Below are 20,249 nucleotides of genomic sequence, written 5' to 3' on the forward strand. Positions count from 1 at the left end.
AAGCCTCTGGCAGAAAGCACCTGGAGAGACTCAAGGTTGACCCCTGGGTTTTTGGAGTCGGGGATATGGAGGATCTGAGGCCCACTGCAGTCCAACTGAATAAAAGATATTGGCAGCATATGAAGGGCTTTGAGCCACTTCAGAAGGAGTTGGTACTGAAGCACAACCCATCTTGGCACCTCGATTGCCTGTACTGGGCTGGATGTTCAAAGGGAGGGAACCCTCTCTGCATAATGAAACTGATGCTATGTGGAGTAAAGGGGTTGTGCTAATAACACAACAGGCTCGAATGGGAAACCTCGACTGCTCAGGAATCTTGGAAGTGATCGTGGACTGGCCAGAAGGCCAAAACTTTGTAGTGTTGCCAGAAGAGGACATGACACGTGCTGAAGAGGACACACCATGTCATAAACCACCAGAAAATAAGCAGTATGCCCTGTTTGCAGATGCACCCTGTCATATTGTGGGAGAACATCTGAGGTGGAAGGCTGCTGGATGGAGTCCTCCATGACGACTCGTACAAACAGCTGAAGGAGAAGGTGAATTGAGTCAGTTTGCAGAGGTGAAAGCCATCCGGCTGGCTTTAGACATTGCTGAGCGAAAAAATGGCCAGTCCTTTGTCTCTATACCGACTCATGGATGGTGTGCACACTGAACTGAGGCAAGAGGAATCCCACCTCCTGTGGGTCTGTGGGGTGCGTGGGGGAGAGCTGAAGCCCACTCCAGTCTCCAGACTACTCACCAGAGAGGAGAGACCTGATGGACACCGCTGAATCCCTGCCCTGCGTGGGGGGAAATGATCCCTGCCTGTCACTGCTGCGGTGACCTGCCTGGCCATGGGACAGGGAGAGGGGTTAAGGGAGGGGAACATTTCAACCTCTCATAGACCACCATGCCACAGGAGGAAAAATCCCACTTCTGAAATCCATCTCTCCAGTGCTCAGAGAGGGACAGTCAGTGATGACTTCAGTCTGCGTCAGCCTGCGCTCCCCAGGAGAGACCCTGATGCCTTTGAGAAGCTTCAGCCCTGGAGCCCCAGGGACATCTGCAGGGAGTGTGGGAGGGCAGAGAAATGTTGCCCTGGGCTGGTCCTCTGCTGCTGAGCTGGGCCGGGCTCCTGGGACGGAGGGAGCTCATGGCAAGTGGGCAGCACTGCAGAGAGACATCTCTGCCCAGGAGCATGTCCTCTGCAAAGCGCAGCAGGGCTGAGGGCACTGCCTGCAGGCACCGAGGGGAGAGGAGGGAGGAGAAGAGAGGTTAAAGGCAGCCTGGGGTGAGAGGATGCTGAGAGCTGATTCAAAGAGAACTCTTCACAGCCCCCTACGTGGTAAGTCTGTGTCTGCAGGGAAAAGCAGCTGTGGTTGCTGGAGGGACCTCTTCAAGCTGGTACATCCCACAGCCTGTGGGATCTTCTGGGAGGATGTTTGTGTGCAGGAGGAAAAATGGCAGAATTCACTTGAAAGGAAGGAGTCTGTGCTTTGAGATGTCTCATCATTGTCAACGGGGTTGGCAGGGGGAGATGGGAATTTCTTTTTGTGCTCTGGAGAAGGCACTGAGAGCCCAGTTCCCATTAGGACTTGTCTGAGCTGCTCCTTAGCCCCTGCACACAGAGGTGCCCCTGGGCAGTGCCCGGCTGCCAGGAGGGGTCTGCAGGGCAGAGCTGAGCACACAGCCGGTGGCATGGGCTCTGTGTGCACAGGCAGGGAGGAGACCTGAGCACAGAGGAACAGCTCCTGGCAGGGACAGCTCCAGGCAGCAGAGACATGAGCAGGGAGCGAGAGGCAGCTGTTCCCAGAAATGCTGTGGAAGGGGGGTTGGGGCACCTCCCTGCCATCCCCTGCAGTGCAGACACCTTCCCCGGAGAAACCCCCTGCTCTGCTCTCCCACCCAGCAGAACCTCTGCCCTGAAGGTCACCTTCTCGGCAGCCTGACCCCTGAGGAGCGGATATTACCAAATACCAGAGTGCCTCCATCGGCAGCAGCACTGTGGCATTTCTCTGGGTTTCCCCTCCTGTCTCTGCTCCCCTTGATCGTATCACCAGGTTTGCTGGGATGGGGGGGTGGGGTTCAGACACAGCTCAGAGACCAGCCCTGTGGGTCTTGCCATGCAGATGTGTCCATGGGAATGAAGTGTCCAAGTGCCTGCCTAATGCCCGGGCTGCAGGGGATACAAATGACCCCATTCTCCCTTCTTTAGGACACCCCATCTTTAGGACATTTGCTTCTTTCCCTGAGGGGTCTTGCTGGGCTGCAGGCTGCCCTCCCCCAGGGCACAGCTCTCCCATGGCATCCCGGTGGTCTCCAGGAGCCCCATGGAGAAGACCCCTCAGTGCTAAGGATATGGAAACGCTGCTGGGTGGCTGCCTGCAGACAGCTGCAGAGAGCCCTCTGTGTTCCTGGCTGGGAGGGGAGGGCTGAGATCCTGCTCAGGTAGAGTGAGACAGGCTGAGGGGGTTGGAGATGTGCACTTGGGAAATGGATTCCTCTGCTCTCAGCAGTGCCCAGCTCCTTTTGGGGGGAACGTCTGGGTGCGATCATCCTGCAGCTCAAAGAGGTGCCAGCACAGGGCGGCTGAGACCAGGGCTGATGGACCGACCGGCTCTCCTCACTCATCACTAAGCCTCTTCCTCATAGAAGTCTCCCCTAGCTCTTCAATGACTTTTTCTCCTCGCACAGGTCCCAATGCCCAGCGGAAGCAGATGTCCAACAGCAGCTCTATCACTGAGTTCCTCCTCTTGGCATTCGCAGACACACGGGAGCTGCAGCTCTTGCACTTCTGGCTCTTCCTGGGCATCTACCTGGCTGCTCTCCTGGGCAATGGCCTCATCATCACTGCCATAGCCTGCGACCACCACCTCCACACCCCCATTTACTTCCTCCTCCTCAACCTCTCCTTCCTCGACCTGGCCTCTATCTCCACCACCGTGCCCAAATCCATGGCCAATTCCCTCTGGGACACCAGGGCCATCTCCTATGCAGGATGTGCCGCCCAGCTCTTTTGTTTTCTCTTCTTTATCTCAGCAGAGTATTCTCTCCTCACCATCATGGCCTACGACCGCTACGTTGCCATCTGCCAAACCCTGCACTACAGGACCCTCCTGGGCAGCAGAGCTTGTGTCCACATGGCAGCAGCTGCCTGGGGCAGTGGGTTTCTCAATGCTGTGCTGCACATGGCCAATACATTTTCTATACCACTCTGCCACAGCAATACTCTAGACCAGTTCTTCTGTGAACTGCCCCAGATCCTCAAGCTCTCCTGCTCAGTCTCAGACTACCTCAGGGAAGTTGCAATTATTACTTTTAGTACTTTTCTATTTTTGGGTTGTTTTGTTTTCATTGTGCTGTCCTATGTGCAGATCTTCAGGGCCGTGCTGAGGATCCCCTCTGAGCAGGGATGGCACAAAGCCTTTTCCATGTGCCTCCCTCACCTGGCCGTGGTCTCCCTGTTTGTCAGCACTGCCATATTTGCCTACCTGAAGCCCCCCTCCATCTCTCCCTCATCTCTTGATCTGTTGTTTGCTGTTGTGTCCTCGGTGGTACCTCCAACACTGAATGCCCTCATCTATAGCATGAGGAACCAGGAGCTCAAGGATGCCATGAGGAAAATGATGACTGGATGTCTTTCAGCAGCCATAGACTGCCTACGTTCCTCTGAAACTGACTCCCTGTGTATGTCGTGACAGGCCAAGTCTGCCTTTCCTTCTTTACATTTTTTTTTCTTCATTCCACTTTTCATGATGTTGTGTTACAAATAAATATTATTATTCCTCCTCTTAAATATCCACCCATTCTGTGTGACCAATAGACCATGTATAAATGGGAAACCATTTTATTTAAGGTAAATAAATGAACCTACAGGAACTTTTTTGTCTAAGATCCATCCTCAGCTGAGCAGAAATGAAACAATTTTCTGGCTGCCCCAGCTTGGGGCAGGCTGCTTTGTCCCTGGGGGATTAGGAGCTCTTGAGGACCCCAAGGGCCAGGGCTCTTGTGCTAGCCTGGGGAGACAGGATGGCACGGAGGGGCTGCAGACCTCTCAGGATATGCTGGAGAGGAGAACAGGGGACACAGGGTGCCACTGACCTCCTTTCTCTTGTGCCCACCCATCTCTGCCCCCCAGGAGCTTCTCTGCCCTTCAGAGGGGCTGGGGCTCTGGGGCGAGTGCCCAGAGCTCTGCAGCAGCCTGCGGCAAGTACTGCTGTGGGGCCAGAGCAGACAGGGCTGGAGAGAGGGCAGGGAGGAATGTTTCTGGGAGAGAGAAACGTCAGTGTATAGCTTGTTCTGCGTGACCGTGCAGGGTGAGGGCTCGCATCAGGGGGACTGTGGTTCAGAGACAGGGCTCCTGGATGGGAGCTGAGACAGGCATGTGCAGGAGAGAGGAGGAGGCCAGTCTATGTCCTTGGTGGCATGGACAGACCGGGAAGGTGACCCAGGGCCTTTGTCACCTCCCAGCCTCTCTCACCAGCCATTTCCAGCCCTGACCGTTCACCCAGGTTATGGGCAAGTCTCGCTGTGCGGCCATCTCCATCCTCCTGCTGGGCTGAGTGCCTGCATTGGGGAAAATGGCCAGCTCTGGCCAGCTTCTTCTGAAGAGTGAGTGGCCCTGAGCAGCAGTGACTGGCCGTGTGTAGGCCTGGGACAGAGAGTCAGGGGATGTCAGTGAGAACAAGGTGATGGCTGATGGCTTTAACAAGTCCTTACAGCCACATCTGAGCCCAGAAATGGAAAGCAGTGGATCTGTATGGGTGGTGGAGGAGGAGGAGGAGGACGACGATGACGATGACGACGAGTTTTTTGCTGGGAAGGTGGCAGAAAGAAAGTCCCTTCTTGTGCACATCAGAGATAAGGAAGATGTTTCCATCTTGTGCGCATGCCTCAGCCTGGCAGATAGGGAATGCCCGCTGCTGGGGGTGGCTGTGCTCAGTCATGCCTCAGGAGCTGACCTTGCTCTCTTCCCCTCCTTCACTCCCCACACTTGGATGGACCACAGGAAACATCCATGATCCTGGAAAATGCACGACCCTCCTGGAGGGAGGTCCCACAACTGCAGGGGAAACAGGAAGGCTTTGAGAGACACATGGGGGTGCAGGCAGAGAGAAAGGTGTATGCATAGCAGTGAGTGTGTTAAAGGCAGGAAGAAGACTTGAAGTGGTGGTGGGGCTGCGGGGATGTCATGCTGAAGGGAATCAGGCTGAATTGTGATTTGGAGGCAGCAGCAGCAGCAGCAGGAGGACATGCATTTCAGTGCTGGGATATGGCGATAAGTGCAGGAGTCAAGCAAGTCTGGGACTGGGCTATTTTGGGTGCCAGAGGACATTAGCAGGGCATTGGAAGATGCCCGAGGGGTTGTGGGGAACTCACAGGCACTGTCAAGTCCTCAGGTAACCACAGCTTTGTCTTTGCAGGCACAGGCAGTGAGGCCAAAGTGACACATACAAGTCCTTCATTTGCTGGCTGGGGAGGGAGACAAGGAAGCTTAGCATAGAATTACCAAGGTAATTTATTCTCTTATTTCAGCTGTGCAGGCAGTGGTGCCTCAGCCTAATGGCTGGAGGACCCCAGTACAGAGGAAAGCAGGGTTTGTATCTGTTACAGTACAGTTGTATAGACCAATGCAATCACTCACGTTAAGGGATGGGCTCATCAGTTCCTACATCCTTGTCCCGTGCAGGTGGTGCAGACAAACGGTCAGTGGTATGTTAATTCTCTTTGTTCTAAAGCGATGTCCTGCTCAGGTGGGGGGATTATCCTGGATCCTGGTCGGTTGCTGTTCTGGCCGTGGTTATACGCCCGGTTTTTTGAAAGGTAAATCTTCCATGGGTTTATCATGGACATGGGATGTTCTCAGCTGGTAAGAGCTGGCTTAGGTTGGGTCTTCAGGTCACATGGGCCCTGAGGTAAAAGCTCATAGTCTCAATTAGTGTTCATTCTTGTAAGCAAGTTGTACTGCAGTTAGCATCTTGCCTTTCACTGGCATCAGTAAAGCTTGGGAGATCCCAAGGTCAGAGTGAGATGAGGAAGCAGGAGGAGGTAGCTAAAGTCCTCAGGGAAACTGGAACAGGCACAGGACAGTATAGGACCATCTGTGGTGCCAACAGCTGACAGCCTTGGTGTGGCTGGGCCCTCCTCCAACACCAGGACAGAAGTCCTTGTCCTCTCCACAGTGGCTGCTGTCTCTTCCACTGAATCCCGTGAGAAGGCCCCAGTCCCTGACAGTCCCAGGGCCTTGTTGCCTCCTCACCCACCCCCCATAGAGCCTGGGAGGTGTCCTACCGCTGACCTGCACTAGGCATCACGTACCCTCCCATCACACTGCTCCCAGGAGGAGCTGTAAGCATCTCATGAGGGAAAGGATCCTCTCTTCAGGGAATGGGGGTCAGGGCTTGGCCATCCTGCTTGGTGAAACACATTTAGGGATTTCACAGCCACTCCCACATTTGATTTTCCACATGTGACCAATGCTTCTGACTTCCTGTTTTACCAGCTCCCAGGGACAACCACAGAATCACAGAATGGTTTGGGTTGGAAGGGACCTCAAAGATCATCTAGTTCAATCCCCTGCCATGGGCAGGGACACCCTCCACTAGACCAGGTTGCCCAAAGCCCCATCCAACCTGGCCTTGAACACTTCCAGGGAGGGGGTATCCACAACTTCTCTGGGCAACGTGTTCCAGTGACTCACCACCCTCATAGAGAAGAAGTTTTTCCTAATATCTAATTTAAATCTACCCTCCTTCAGCTTACAGCCATTACCTCTTGGCCTATCATTACATGCCTTTGTAAATCTCCCTGTCTGGTCATTCCCTCCATGGTCTCTTGAGTGATGGTCCTCCCTGGGGCCCAGGAACACTCTCAGAAACTCGGAGGTTTGCTGCTGACTTTTACTTCTTTAGACACTTGTTCAATCTTTCAGGACCTGCAGTTCAGGAACTTGGCACCAGGGGGCTAATTAACATGCAAAACGCCCTAATGAGCCAATGCTCTGTGCATAATTTTCCTTTAGGTCTTCAGTTCTTATGTGGTTAATTAGAGAGATTTCAGGAGTCTAGTTAAAGTCTAAAGATTTCAATACTAAACAGTAAGGAAGGATTCTTTTTTTTTCCCCCCTACAGTTCTTAATTCTTCTGCTCACACATTGCGTGATATGAGAAATCCTCAGTTCATAGTGATCCTGAGTGTCTCCTAATGGAGTTTGAATATATATTCTGTAAATTCTCATGAGTTTTTTCATAGGACATGGACACGGACCAGCAAGATGATGACCCTTTCTCTCCCTCTGTGGAAAGAGAGACTTATACAGCCATTTCCAGAAATATATTTCCTGCCATCACTTTGAATGGGGAAACTGTGTTCTGGTGACACATTTGTATCGTCATATGATACATCTACATTTCATAGCTAAAGGGAGCTTGGAGCAAGGAAGGCAGGAGGAGTTGGATAGATCACCCTATATTTCTTTGCCATCAAGAAATGGCCACACCTGCTATCACTTCCTTCATGGCATCCCTTTCTTTGAGCTGGCCACATCTTTATGGGATGTCCCATGGCATAACACCATGACCTGCCAAGTGCCAGACCTCAGTCGATACGCAGAGGCCCAGAGCCCAGCCAAATAAAGAGGCCCAGAGCACAGATGTCACTCCTGTCTTCAAGCAGGAAAAGAAGGAAGACGCAGGGAACTACAGGCCAGTCAGACTCACCTCCCTTCCTGGGAAGATGATGGAGCAGCTAATGCTGGAAACCCTTTCCAGGCACAGGAACGATAAGGAAGTCATCAGGAGTCGTCAAGGCCCAGAGCCTTATGTATGTCCAGTTTGCCTGAGTATTCCCTGATCCGATCCTTTTCCAGCAAGGCACTTCTCCATGCTCCAGACTTTCCCCCTGGTCTCTGGCACCTGGGATTCCTGAAGGCCGATCTTGCTGGCAAATACTGAGGCAATGATGGCATTCGGTGCCTCAGCCTTTCGCACGTCCCGTGTCACCAGGTCCCCAGTCTCACTGAGCAATGGGCCCACAGTTTCCCTAGTTTCCCTTTTGTTCCCTGTCTACTTACAGAAGCCCTTCTTGGTTTCTTTGGCATCCCTTGCCAAATTCCATTCCATTTGGGCTTTAGCTTTCCTACCTTTCTCCCTGCATGCTCAATGTCTCTGTGTCCCTCCCAGGCTACCCATCCTCATTTCCACCCTCTGTATTCTTCCTTCTTGTGTTGGAGTTTGGCCAGGAGCTCCTTGTTCATCCACACAGCTCTCCTGGCATTTTTGCCTGACATCATATTTGATGGGATGCACCTCTCTTGAGCTTGGAGGAGGTGATCCTGGAATATGAACCAGCTTTCTCGGGCCCCCCTTCCCTCCAGGGCCACATCCCATGGGACTCTTCCAAGCAGATCCTTGAAGAAACCAAAGTCTACTCTCCTAAAACCCGGGGCTCTGAGATTGTTTTTACCTTCCTTCCCACCCTCAGGAACCTGAACTCCATCATCTCATGGTCACTACAGCCCCATCTCATGGTCACAAGGCTGCCTTTGACCTTCACATCCCCAACAAGCCCCTCATTGTTGATGAGGAAGAGGTCAGGCAGAGCACCTCTCCTCACTGGCTCCTCTGTCACCTGAGTGAGGAATTTCTCATCCAGGCACTCCACAAACCTCCTGGATTGCTTATGCCCTGCTGTGTTGTCCTTTGAGCAAATATTGAGGTGGTTGACATCTCCCGTGAGGACCAGAGCCTGCCAATGTGAGGCTGCTCCTATCTGCCTGTTGAGGGCCTCATATACTTCTTCCTCCTGGTCGAGTGGCCGATAGCAGACATCCACTGTAATGCCACCCTTTCCTGGTCTCACTTTAATCCTCACCCTTAGGTTCTCTCTTGGCTCCCTACCCATCCCCAGACAGAGCTCCATGTACTCCAGCTGTTCTCTCACATAAAAGGCAACGCCCCCCCTCCTTGTCATCCCATCCTCTCCTTCCTCAAGAGCCTGTATCCCTCCATTGCGACATCCAATCATGGGAGTCATCCTGCCACATTTCCATGATCCCAACAAGATCATTGCCCTGCAACTGCACACCGATCTCTAAATCCTCATGTTTATGCCGCATGCTGCATGCGTTAGAGTACAGGCACTTTAGAGAGGAACCCCAGCATGTTGAGTTCTTGGAGGGGGTGTGAGAGATTTCTCCATCATGGTGCTTTGTAGGCATTTCCTTGCTTACATGCAAGCACTGAACTTGAGCCCCGTTTTGTGATCCCTTCCCACCACATCACCCCATGCCCTTGCTCATTGATCCTGTCACTCCCTTAGAGGACTGCTGGTTACTCTCTCCCTCCCCCATCATTCTTAGTTCAAAGCCCTCCTTATGAGGTCAGCCAGCCTGTTGGCAGAAACAGCTTTGCCCTGCTTAGTGAGGTGGATCCCACCTCTGCCAAGACGATGCTGGTCCGCAAACAGGGTCCCATGGTCGTGGAACCCAAAAACCTACCCCAGTTCCGCAGTTAATTATTAACTTGTCCTAGTAGTGCCTTTCTCCTCACCAATGAGATTGAGGAGAACACCACCTGGGCCCCCATGCCCTTCAGTGCCACCCCCAGAGCTTTGTAGTCACTTCTGGTACTGTCCAGGTTGCCCCTGGTAGTGTCATTTGTGCCCACATGGGATAAGACCAGGAGGCAGTAGTCAGAGAGCCAGATGAGCTCTGGACGTCCCACCACAACATCCTGGATCCTTGTCCCCAGCAAGCAGCAAACCTCTCTAGATGGTTGGCTGGCCCAACAGATGAGTGCCTCTGTCCCCCGCACCAGGTAGTCACCCATTACGATGAAAAACCCCCCGTGGCACTACATCTGGATGAGGCTTGAATATCTCCATTTGTGGAGGTACCACAGCCTTTCGGAGTGCCTGTTCCTGGTGCCTGATGGACCTTATAGTGCAGCTTCTTTTCTCTTAAGTCTAGTCAGAATTTTCCACATCCCAACTTTTTCCCATGGCTTCTCATCCTTCCACTGTGCCCACATGGGAAGAGTCTGACTCCTTCTCCTCTGCACCATCCCATAAGACAGCTGTAGACAGTGACAGTATTGATAGCTGTGAAGTAGAATTTTCCACTTGACAGGGTGAGGAATGTGTTTGGGTTAATGCTTAGACACTGTCTAATTCAGGGTTGAATACACTGCGTTGCTTTGCTAATGACTGGACCCTTGAAGAGGAGCTGAAAGACTGATAAATGCACGCCTTGCTAAGGACTGTCCTCGAAGAGGACCTGAAAGATTGACAACCTGATAATTTTTCTAATCCTGCAACAAGATAAATATGTTGTAGTTTCTGTGTGCAGGGTGCTAGCTTTGTGGCATTACCACCCTGCAACCACCTCTGTGCAGACATGAAATAAATAAAATACCTCTGCTCTGTGTGTGTATTGGTGTACTGCACATGGGGTAAATGACCCCACTTTTGGGAAAACACCAGGACATCCCATGTCTCTAAAGAGCCTTTTGACAAGGTGGGCACATCTGTGCTGGCCTGGCCAGCCATTCCTACACCCCCTGCCCATGCTCTCCACAGCCCTTGAGCTGGTGGAGCTGCTCTGCAGAGCAAGTGGGCTGTGGGGCCTGGGGTCACAGGGGCACTCTGCAAGGGACGTGCTGGTCAGGCTGGGAGGCAGACCCAGCTCAGGGACATCACTGCCACTGACTGCCTCCCACAGAGGCTCTTATGTGGCCATGGAGGCTGCTCAGAGGTGACCTGCCTTATTGCCAATGCCATGAGATGTGTTTGGGTGCTGCACCGCATCCAGTCTATGGAAGTCCACTGATGGGAAAACGAACCACTCACCAGGCTCCTTTCCCTGTGCCTGCTGTGTCCCTTGGGCTTGCAGAACCCTCACTTGCTGGTTCACACCCACATTTAGCACTTGATCTCTGGGGCACTTAACCTTGGACAGGCTCGTGCTCAGTGGGCTCCATTCCCTGCTGACCTCCTGGCACGTGCTGTCCCTGCAGATCCCCTGGGCTCTCCTGGCAGTTCCTGATTCCTTTCAGAAAAACACACATCTGCCATCAGCCCTACCACAGGCTGTCGAGCCCCAGGCAGCTTAGTTGGAGTCCATTCAGCATCTGTGTGGGTGCTGTCCACCCACAAGGAACACCTGAGCCATTCCTCAGTCCCTGGAAGACCACACTGGTGTAACCGTGGGATAGGCGCCGTGAAACAGTAACTATAGAATCAGTTTGAGATAATTAATTATCCAGTGGACATGGGTGCATGACCACTGATGACCACCAGAGACCCCTTGAAGACCACCGACTCAAATCACTGAGCATGTGTGACGGGGAGGAAAATATGGAAATGGATTCCAAGAAATGATTATCATAGGACTGCCCTTTCTGAGAAAAACGATGAATATGTATGTTTTGATCCTACATAACCTGTGTGCTGGTGATCACCTGGCATGCACATTGGGTGGAGCTATCCCCTGTGCACCCAGGCCTGCAATAAAGAATGCCTGCCTTTTAACACTACATTGGTGTTACGAGGTTTATTCCCGGATTTCGGTGACAAACCCTCCTGCATGCTGGGGCTACTCCCCCAGCTCCAGAGATGTGCACAGATGGGAGCTGAGACAATTAACTTCCCACCGGTTTCTCTGGAGTTTATCTAAACAGGCAGTCTGGATGGATATGTACAATGAGGTATTCTGGTCATGAATACTAATATCACAAAAAAAAACCCCAAAACCCACAAAAAAACCAAACACACACAAAAAATTACAGACACATATAAAGACAAGTTAGTCCTGGCTCTTCCTGAGATACAAAGGGAGCCCTACTGGGATAATGGGCACCTTATTAATCTGAAGTAGATTGTATTCAAATAGTTTCCACAGGGCATCTATGATTTCCTGGTTCCTCATGCTGTAGATGAGGGGGTTCACTGCTGGAGGCACCACCGAGTACAGAACTGCCACCACCAGGTCCAGGGATGGGGAGGAGATGGAGGGGGGTTTCAGGTAGGCAAATATGGCAGTGCTGATAAACAGGGAGACCACGGCCAGGTGAGGGAGGCACATGGAAAAGGCTTTGTGCCGTCCCTGCTCAGAAGGGATCCTCAGCACAGCCCTGAAGATCTGCACATAGGACAGCACAATGAAAACAAAACAACCCAAAAATAGAAAAGTACTAAAAGTAATAATTGCAACTTCCCTGAGGTAGTCTGAGACTGAGCAGGAGAGCTTGAGGATCTGGGGCAGTTCACAGAAGAACTGGTCCAGGGCATTGCCCTGGCAGAGTGGTATAGAAAATGTATTGGCCATGTGCAGCACAGCATTGAGAAACCCAGTGCCCCAGGCAGCTGCTGCCATGTGGACACAAGCTCTGCTGCCCAGGAGGGTCCCGTAGTGCAGGGGTTGGCAGATGGCAATGTAGCGATCGTAGGCCATGACAGTGAGAAGGGCGTACTCAGCTCCAAGCAGGAAGACAATCAGAAAGACTTGAGCAGCACATCCTGTGTAGGAGATGGTCCTGATGTCCAATAGGGAATTGGCCACGGCTTTGGGCACAGTGGTGGAGATGGAGCCCAGGTCGAGGAGGGAGAGGTTGAGGAGGAAGAAGTACATGGGGGTGTGGAGGTGGTGGTCGCAGGCTATGGCAGTGATGATGAGGCCATTGGCCAGGAGAGCAGCCAGGTAGATGCCCAGGAAGAGCCAGAAGTGCAAGAGCTGCAGCTCCCGTGTGTCTGCGAATGCCAGGAGGAGAAACTCAGTGATGGAGCTGCTGTTGGACATTTGTGGTTCCTTGGCATGGGGGCTGGTTGAAAAAATGAAAGGACAGGGAACAATTAGGACATCTTCCTCTGAGCAAAGCCACTCCATTCTTCATAGAAACAGCCCCCAACTGAAATGCCTTTCCCTTCTCTGGTTTGTGCTGGCTGAGTGTGTTGTGAGGAGCTGAGGAGTCAGCTGTGCTCAGCTTCAGTGGGTACATGGAGCTGGTTTGTGACACCTCCAATGTTTAAAACCCATGTCAGATGCAATCCACCTTCAATGGAGAAATTAAATCTCTGCACTCATGACTCAGAAGAGTGCAGGCTGCCGAAGACAGGCTTAGCATTTCCTTAGAAGAATTTTGTCTGTGGTTTTTATTTTCCACCATCACATCTGGGGAGCGCTCTTTTGAGGGGTAGAAATACTCATTTTAGGGTGGAAAATGGGAAGAGGACAGCAATGGGAATGTGACAGAACAGGCAAAACAGCTCAGCTCTTTGTGGATTAGTGCAGAGTCAAGAGAGCTGTAGCGTTCATTACACTATCACCCAGCTGCCCTGCACTTTTGCTTGTGCTACCTTGAAGATGACCTCACACAAAAATTACACTTAAAAAAAATCCCAAAACTAGACTGTGATGAGAGATGGGGAGTTGTGTTTCCAAGGGCAGATCTGCAAACTCTTCTCTTTCCCAGCCCAGAGGTGTAGTTGTGATGGAGAGAGAAGGACAGAGCCCCTCTCAGAGAGAAGCAAAGGCCTCTGAGAGGAGAGAACTGACCTCCAAGGGAAAGCTCAGCACTCCCTGGGATCCTACAGCACAGCCGTGCTCTTCTGGGGCAGCTCCCAAGCCCAGCAGCACAGGCAAAGCAGACAGTCTGATATCCTGAAGATGGGATGTCCTAAAGGCAGAGTCAGCTCATTGCTCAGCAGACAATGCCCAGCAGACATCTAGAGTGAGGGACCACAAGAGAGCAGCCTGAAGGCAGCCTAGCCCAGGGCTTGGCTGCAGTTTCCTCCCACTCCCTGCCCATGTCTCTGCTGCCTGGAGCTGTCCCTGCCAGGAGCTGGTGCTCTGCCCACACCTCTCCTCCCTGTCCCTACTCTGAAGGACACAACTGGGCACCCCTGCCTGCACACCTGCATTCCCAGCCACTCAAACTTGCCTCTGCACAGGGAGTCCACCTGGCACATCCCAGGAGCTGTGGGCTCTGCCAGCTTGAGGAGATGCCTCCAGGAACCGCATTGGCATTGCCCTGCACCCAGAGACTTACCGTGTCAAGGGCTCTGAAGATTTCTCCTTTCCTGAGCTCTCAGCAAGCCTCCCATTTCCAACTGCCTTTAAGCTCTCTCTGCCTCGCTGTTCTCCCCTCGGTGCCTGCAGGCAGAGCCCTCAGCCCTGCTGGGCTCTGCAGAGGAGCTGCTCCTGGCCAGAGATGTCTCTCTGCAGCACAGCCCACTTGCCATGAGCTCCCTTTGTCCCAGGAGAGCAGCAGCAGAGGACCAGCCCAAGGCGGCATGTTAATGACCCCTCTGGTGGGTTTGGGGATGAGTCCATGAAGCTCAGACCCTGAGAGGAAGCTGATGAAACCTCTCCAGAAGTCACAGTCCGATGATGCAAACTCCACAGTTTCTTGGAGCATTAATGGGTCCCCCTGAGGGCCATCCCTGACAAAGCAGCTCTGGGGCTGGTTAGAGCAGGCAAGTGGAGGCAGTGATGACAGGTAGGCAAAGGCAATGGCAAGGTGGCTCTGATGCTGAGTAATCCTGGGTGTGTTTGATCAAGCCAAAGGGCCAAGCTGTGACCCCCAGCCCCTGGGAGGGGAGATCCTGTACCTCACACGTGTCTCAGGGCACTTCCTGTGCCAGTGTGATGTGGGGATGTGCAATGCCTAGAGCAGGACTACCACACACTCTTTCTCAGGCTCACAGGTTGTGACAAGGGGGCGATGAAGTCCTGGTGCTCTAATGATAAGATGTCTCCTCACAGGCATCCCCTGCAGAGAGAACAGCCACAGCCCAGCAGAGCAAGACCTTGGCTGTATTGGGGGCTTTCAGCCTTGCCACTGCCCCCAGATGTCTCCACCACAGCATGTCCTACGGTGTCCCACACCTGCACCTCTTTCCCTGCAGGCTCTCGACACCCAGCCTGCTCACCAACTTGGGTCTCACCTGAGCGTCTTCCCACCCTTACTGATATCTCTCCATCCTCACAGGCTCTTTGAAATGCAAAGGTCTGGCTAATCCAGACTCTTGCTGGGTGGCCTCTTGTACCACAGAACTGCACTTGCAGGGACATTTCTTTCTCCTCGTGTCCCATCTCAACCTCCCAAGATGCACTTGGTGGCATCTTCTCTTTCTCATCATGATGTTTCCCAGTTTTGAGAAAAGCTCCACCATCTCTGAAACCACCCCTCTCAAGCAGTCTCAGGCTACTCCTAGACTGCCCTGAGCCTCCCCACCACTGGGCAAAGGGGCCAAAGAAGCCCAGGTCTCTCAGCCCCTCCACATAGCCCATCTGCTTAAGGCCCCAAACTCCACCTGGCCACATCTCCTCTGGCCACTCTCCAGCTCCTCCCAGCTCCAGCAAAAGAGGGAGCCGAGAACTGGGACAAAGCCATGTGTGGGGGTCCCCACCAGTGCGGTGTCAAGGGCCAGAAGAACTGCCCTGCTCTGGGTGACCATGCTCATCCTAACGCAGCCCCGTATGCAACTGGCCTTCTTCACAGTGAGCAGAAACCCCTGGCTCGGATGGTGTCCCTCGCAGTTGCCAGGCCCTTCTCCTCCTCAGAGTCCCTCCTCAGCACAGCAGGTCCCAGCTGGCCCTGATGTACACGTTGGTTCTTCTCCCTGAGGCCAGACTGGCCAATTCTCCTTGTCAACGTCACGAGGTCTCTTTTGGCCAAATCCCCGAGTTTCTCCAGGTCCCTCTGGACTGAAGCTCCATTTGGTCAGCGGTTACTGTTTGTGTGCGGGTGGCTCACCCTGATGGTGGTGGAGTCTCACAAGAGAACAGCATGAGGAGTTGCAGATCTCTACAGACCCAGGTAGGAATTGCCATGAAGAGAGTCTGCAAAACACCACAGGAGGGTACAAAGACCTTCCATGTATACAGGAGCTGGCCCCAGGATCACCTCAGCTCCCCAGTTCCCCCACACACAGACAGACACTCACGTACAAATGACTCTCTCCAGCCCAGCAGCACAGCACCACTGAGGCTGGAAGGCAGCCACCTTCCATCTTCTCTGTGCTTCTTCTGCATGCTTGGTTTTTCGTCAGGAGCTCCTTTCTCATCCATGCCTTCCTCCAGCCACCTTTTCTTGACTTTCTGCATTTGGGGTGGATCATTCTGGAGTTTGAAGCGGAGATTCTCCTCAAGTCCTGCTCTTGGCCTTCTTCCCATCTCTCAGGATCCTACACTCTGCTTTCTCGCCCCTGACTGTTACATCTCTGACCAGCTCTTCCTTCCTTGCAAGCATGAAGTCCTGCAGGGCATCTCATCTTTTCTCCACTCTGCTCCCACCAGCGAGTAGCTTCGGGGGCAGCAAGGGAAGTTGCTAAAACACCCGTGTGAACTGGAGTCAAATGGACAGTGACCTGTGGATAAGTTCACAGTGGAGGTACATCAGCTGAGGTGATGGTTGCCTTTGGAAAAGCCCCTGCCAGAACATGTACACACCAGTGACCGCACACCCAATAATCCAAAGCTCCTTTGATCTTTAATGGCTTGAGTGATATCAGCCCTGTTCTGCAGTTGGAGTAGATGGTCCCTTCCAGCTTGAACTATTCTGTTCTGTTCTGTTCTGTTCTATTCTATTCTATTCTATTCTATTCTATTCTATTCTATTCCATTCCATTCCATTCCATTCCATTCCATTCCATTCCGATGTTTCCTCCCTGTTTCAAATCTTTCACTTTTTCATAATCTTCTGAGATTCTTTCTGTTATTTGCACTGGTGTGGCTCTTTGCCCCCCCGACCTCCCCTCCCCCCCTCCCTCCCCTTCTCCCAGAGCCACCCCAGTGCTCCCAGTCCAGCTCCCAGGCTCCCTGCAGTGCTCCGAGTTGTGCTCCAGTTCTCCCAGTGCCATTCACTGGCTTCCCCCAGTGCTCCCAGTAACGCCCTAGTGCTTCCAGAGCAATTCCCTTGGTCCCCCTAGTCCCCCTAGTTCTGCCCTAGTGCTCCCAGTTCGGTTCCCTGGCTCAGCCCAGTGCTCCCAGTGCCACTCCAGTGCAGCCAGTGCCACTCCTTGGTACTCCCAGTGCTTCTTCAGTTCTCCCAGTGGGGCTCCTTGCCTCCCCTCCCAGTTCTGCCACTGCCACCTCAGTGCAACCAGGGTGGCTCCCTGTCTCCCCCACTGGTCCCAGTGCCACCCCAGTTCTCCCACTATGGCTCCCTGGCTCCTCCCAGTGCCCCCAGAGCCACTCCCAGGCTCCCCGTGGTGCTTCTAGTCTCCATTTCTACTCCATTTCTAGTCTACATTTCTAGGCTCCATTTCTACTAGAGCTGCTCACAGGCTCCCTCCAGTGCTCCCAGTGCCACACCAGTGCTCCCAGTTGTGGTGGGTTGACCCTGGCTGGACGTCAGATGCCCACCAAAGCCGCTCTGTCACTGCCCTCTTCAGCTGGACAGGGGAGAGAAAATATAACGAAAGGCTCGGGGGTCGAGATAAGGGCAAGGAGAGATCATTCACTAATTACTGTCATGGGCATCTTCTCACAGAAGACATCCCTGTAGCCTCCCCTCCTCCTGCTACCAAAACCTTGCCACACAAACCAAACACATCTGCTGGCCCTCGTTTTGCTGGTTTTGTAATCTCATTTGGTGTTTTGGAGGTGGTGTTCATGGCAATTCCCACCCGGGTCTGTAGAGCCCTGCAACTCCTCATGCTGTTCTCTTGTGAGACTCCACCACCATCAGGGTGAGCCACCCACACACATACATTAACTGCTGACCAAATGGAGCTTCAGTCCAGAGGGACCTGAGATTCTTTGAGATGCTAGTCAACACAAACCTCTTGAGGGTTACAAGGAGAAGTGGCCAGTCCTGCATTAGAAGGCAGAGTAACCTCGGTCATCAGGGCAGGCTTGCACCTGACCGGCTGAGCAGTGACCCTGAGGAGAAGGGTCTGGGCGCTACGTGGGACACCATACAAGCCAGTGGTGCATGTTCACTATGAACAAGGCCACCTGCATACAGGTCTGCATTAGGATGACCATGGCCACCCAGACCATCTTGAGACTGGTTGAAGTGTGGTTTCAGAGATGGTGGAGTTTTTCTCAACATTGGAAAGCAGCACAAGAAAGAAATAATGGCACAAAGGGAAGCTTTGGAAGTTGAGACTGGGCATGAGGATTTCATGTCACGTTGAGTTACACGAAACATCACTCCAAGTGCAGTGCTGTGGTACAAGAGGCCACCCAGCAAGAGTCTGGATTAGCCAAAGCTTTGTATTTTAACAAACAGCCCATGAGGATGGAGAGATATCAGTAAGGGTAGGAAGATGCTCAAGTGAGAGCAAGGTTGGTGTGGTGGGTTGACTCTGGCTGGAGGCCAGGTGCCCACCAGAGCCGCTCTCTCACTCCCCTCATTCACTAGACAGGGAAGAAAAGGTATAACAAAACGCTTGTGGGTCGAGATAAGGACAGGGAGAGATCACTCACTAATTACCGTCACGAGCAAAACAGACTGAGCTTAGAGAGGTAATTCATCTGATTTATTACTAGGCAAAACAGAGTAGAGGAATGAGAAATAAAATCAAATCTTAAAACACCTCCCCCCACCCCTCCCATCTTCCCGGGCTCAACTTCACTCCTGGCTTCAATCTCTGCCCCCGCTCAGCGACACAGGGGGGACAGGGAATGGGGGTTACGGTCACTTCATCACACGGTGTTTCTGCCACTTCTTCCTCCTCAGGGGGAGGACTCCTCTCATCGTTCCCCTGCTCCAACATGGAGTCCCTCTCACGGGGTGCAGACCTTTACAAACTGCTCCAGCGTGGTCTCTCCCACGGGGTGCAGACCTTCAGGAGCAGACTGCTCCAGCATGGGGTCCCCCACGAGGTCACAAGTCCTGCCAGCAAACCTGCCCTGGCGCGGGCTCCTCTCTCCATGGGTCCACAGGTCGGGCCAGGAGCTTGCTCCAGCGTGGGCTTCCCACGGGCCACAGCCTCCTTCAGGTGCCTCCACCTACTCTGGCGTGGGGTCCTCCACAGGCTGCAGGTGGAATCTCTACACCCCCTCATCCTTCCTCCATGGGCTGCAGGGGGACAGCCTGCTTCACCATGGTCTTCACCACGGGCTGCAGGGGGATCTCTGCTCCAGTGCCTGGAACACCTCCTGCCCCTCCTTCTGCACTGACCTTGGTGTCTGCAGAGTTCCTTACATCTTCTCACTCCTCTCTCCGGCTGCAAAAGCTCTCTATAACTGTTTTTCTCCTTCTTAAATATGTTACCACAGAGGCGCTGATTGGCTTGGCCTTGGCCAGCGGCGGGTCCGTCTTGGAGCCGGCTGGCATTGGCTCTATCAGACACAGGGGAAGCTTCTAGCAGCTTCTCACAGAAGCCACCCCTGTAGCCCCCCCGCTACCAAAACCTTGCCACGCAAACCCAACCCAGTTGGCAAGCACAGCGGATGTCCACAGCCTTCCAGGAAACAGGTGCAGGCATAGGACACCATAGGACAACCTGTGGTGGAGATGGTCAAGGGAGATGACAAAGTTGAAAGCCCCCAACAGAGCTGAGGTCTTGCTCCCATTGGCTGTGGCTGTTGTCTGTCTCACCAAGGCCTACCAGGAGACACCTAATCCTTACAGCACGAGGGCCTCATGGCCTCCTCCTTGTCTCCACTCAAAGGCCTGGGAGGTGTCGTACCATCCTCCTGCAATTTACATTGCATGTCCCCACGACACCCTGCCCCAGGAAGAGCCCTGAGACCTGTGTGTGGGACAGGACCTCCCCTCCCAGGGACTGGGGGTCACAGCTTGGCCCTTTGGCTTGATAAAACACATCGAGGTTTACTCAGCATCAGAGCCACCTTGCCATTGCCTTTGCCTACCTGTCATCACTGCCTCCACTTGCCTGCTCTAACCAGCCCCAGAGTTGCTTTGTCAGGGATGGCCCTCAGGGGGACCCATTAATGCTCCAAGAAACTGTGGAGTTTGCATCGCACTGTGACTTCTGGAGAGGTTTCATCAGCTTCCTCTGAGGGTCTGAGCTTCATGGACTCATCCCCAAACCCACCAGAGGGGTCATTAACATGCTGCCTTGGGCTGGGCCTCTGCTGCTGAGCTGCTCCAGGCTCCTGGGATGGAGGGAGCTCATGGCAAGTGGGCTGTGCTGCAGAGAGACATCTCTGGCCAGGAGCAGCTCCTCTGCCAAGCGCAGCAGGGCAAAGGGCACTGCCAGGGTATCTCAGGGAGATGAGCAAGGCAGGTGAAGAGCTTAAAGGTGGTCAGGACTGGGAGGCTGACCAAGAGCTGAAAAAAAGAGAAATCTTGAGA

At 53.2% G+C, this 20,249-nt stretch overlaps 1 protein-coding gene across 1 annotated transcript in view; it reads left to right on the top strand.

Moving 5' to 3' along the window:
• Positions 1–4,673: 4,673 nt before the first annotated feature.
• The window catches only part of LOC129200051 (olfactory receptor 14A16-like), a 48,173-nt gene continuing 32,597 nt past the window's right edge, over positions 4,674–20,249 (top strand). Inside the window, exon 1 of the mRNA XM_054811305.1 lies at positions 4,674–4,864. Within this exon, the coding sequence (XP_054667280.1) occupies positions 4,674–4,864 (191 nt within the window). The remainder of the gene's footprint in view (positions 4,865–20,249) is intronic.

The sequence above is a fragment of the Grus americana genome (genome assembly GCF_028858705.1).
Source record: "Grus americana isolate bGruAme1 chromosome 27 unlocalized genomic scaffold, bGruAme1.mat SUPER_27_unloc_1, whole genome shotgun sequence".
In the NCBI taxonomy this organism is placed as follows: Eukaryota; Metazoa; Chordata; class Aves; order Gruiformes; family Gruidae; genus Grus; species Grus americana.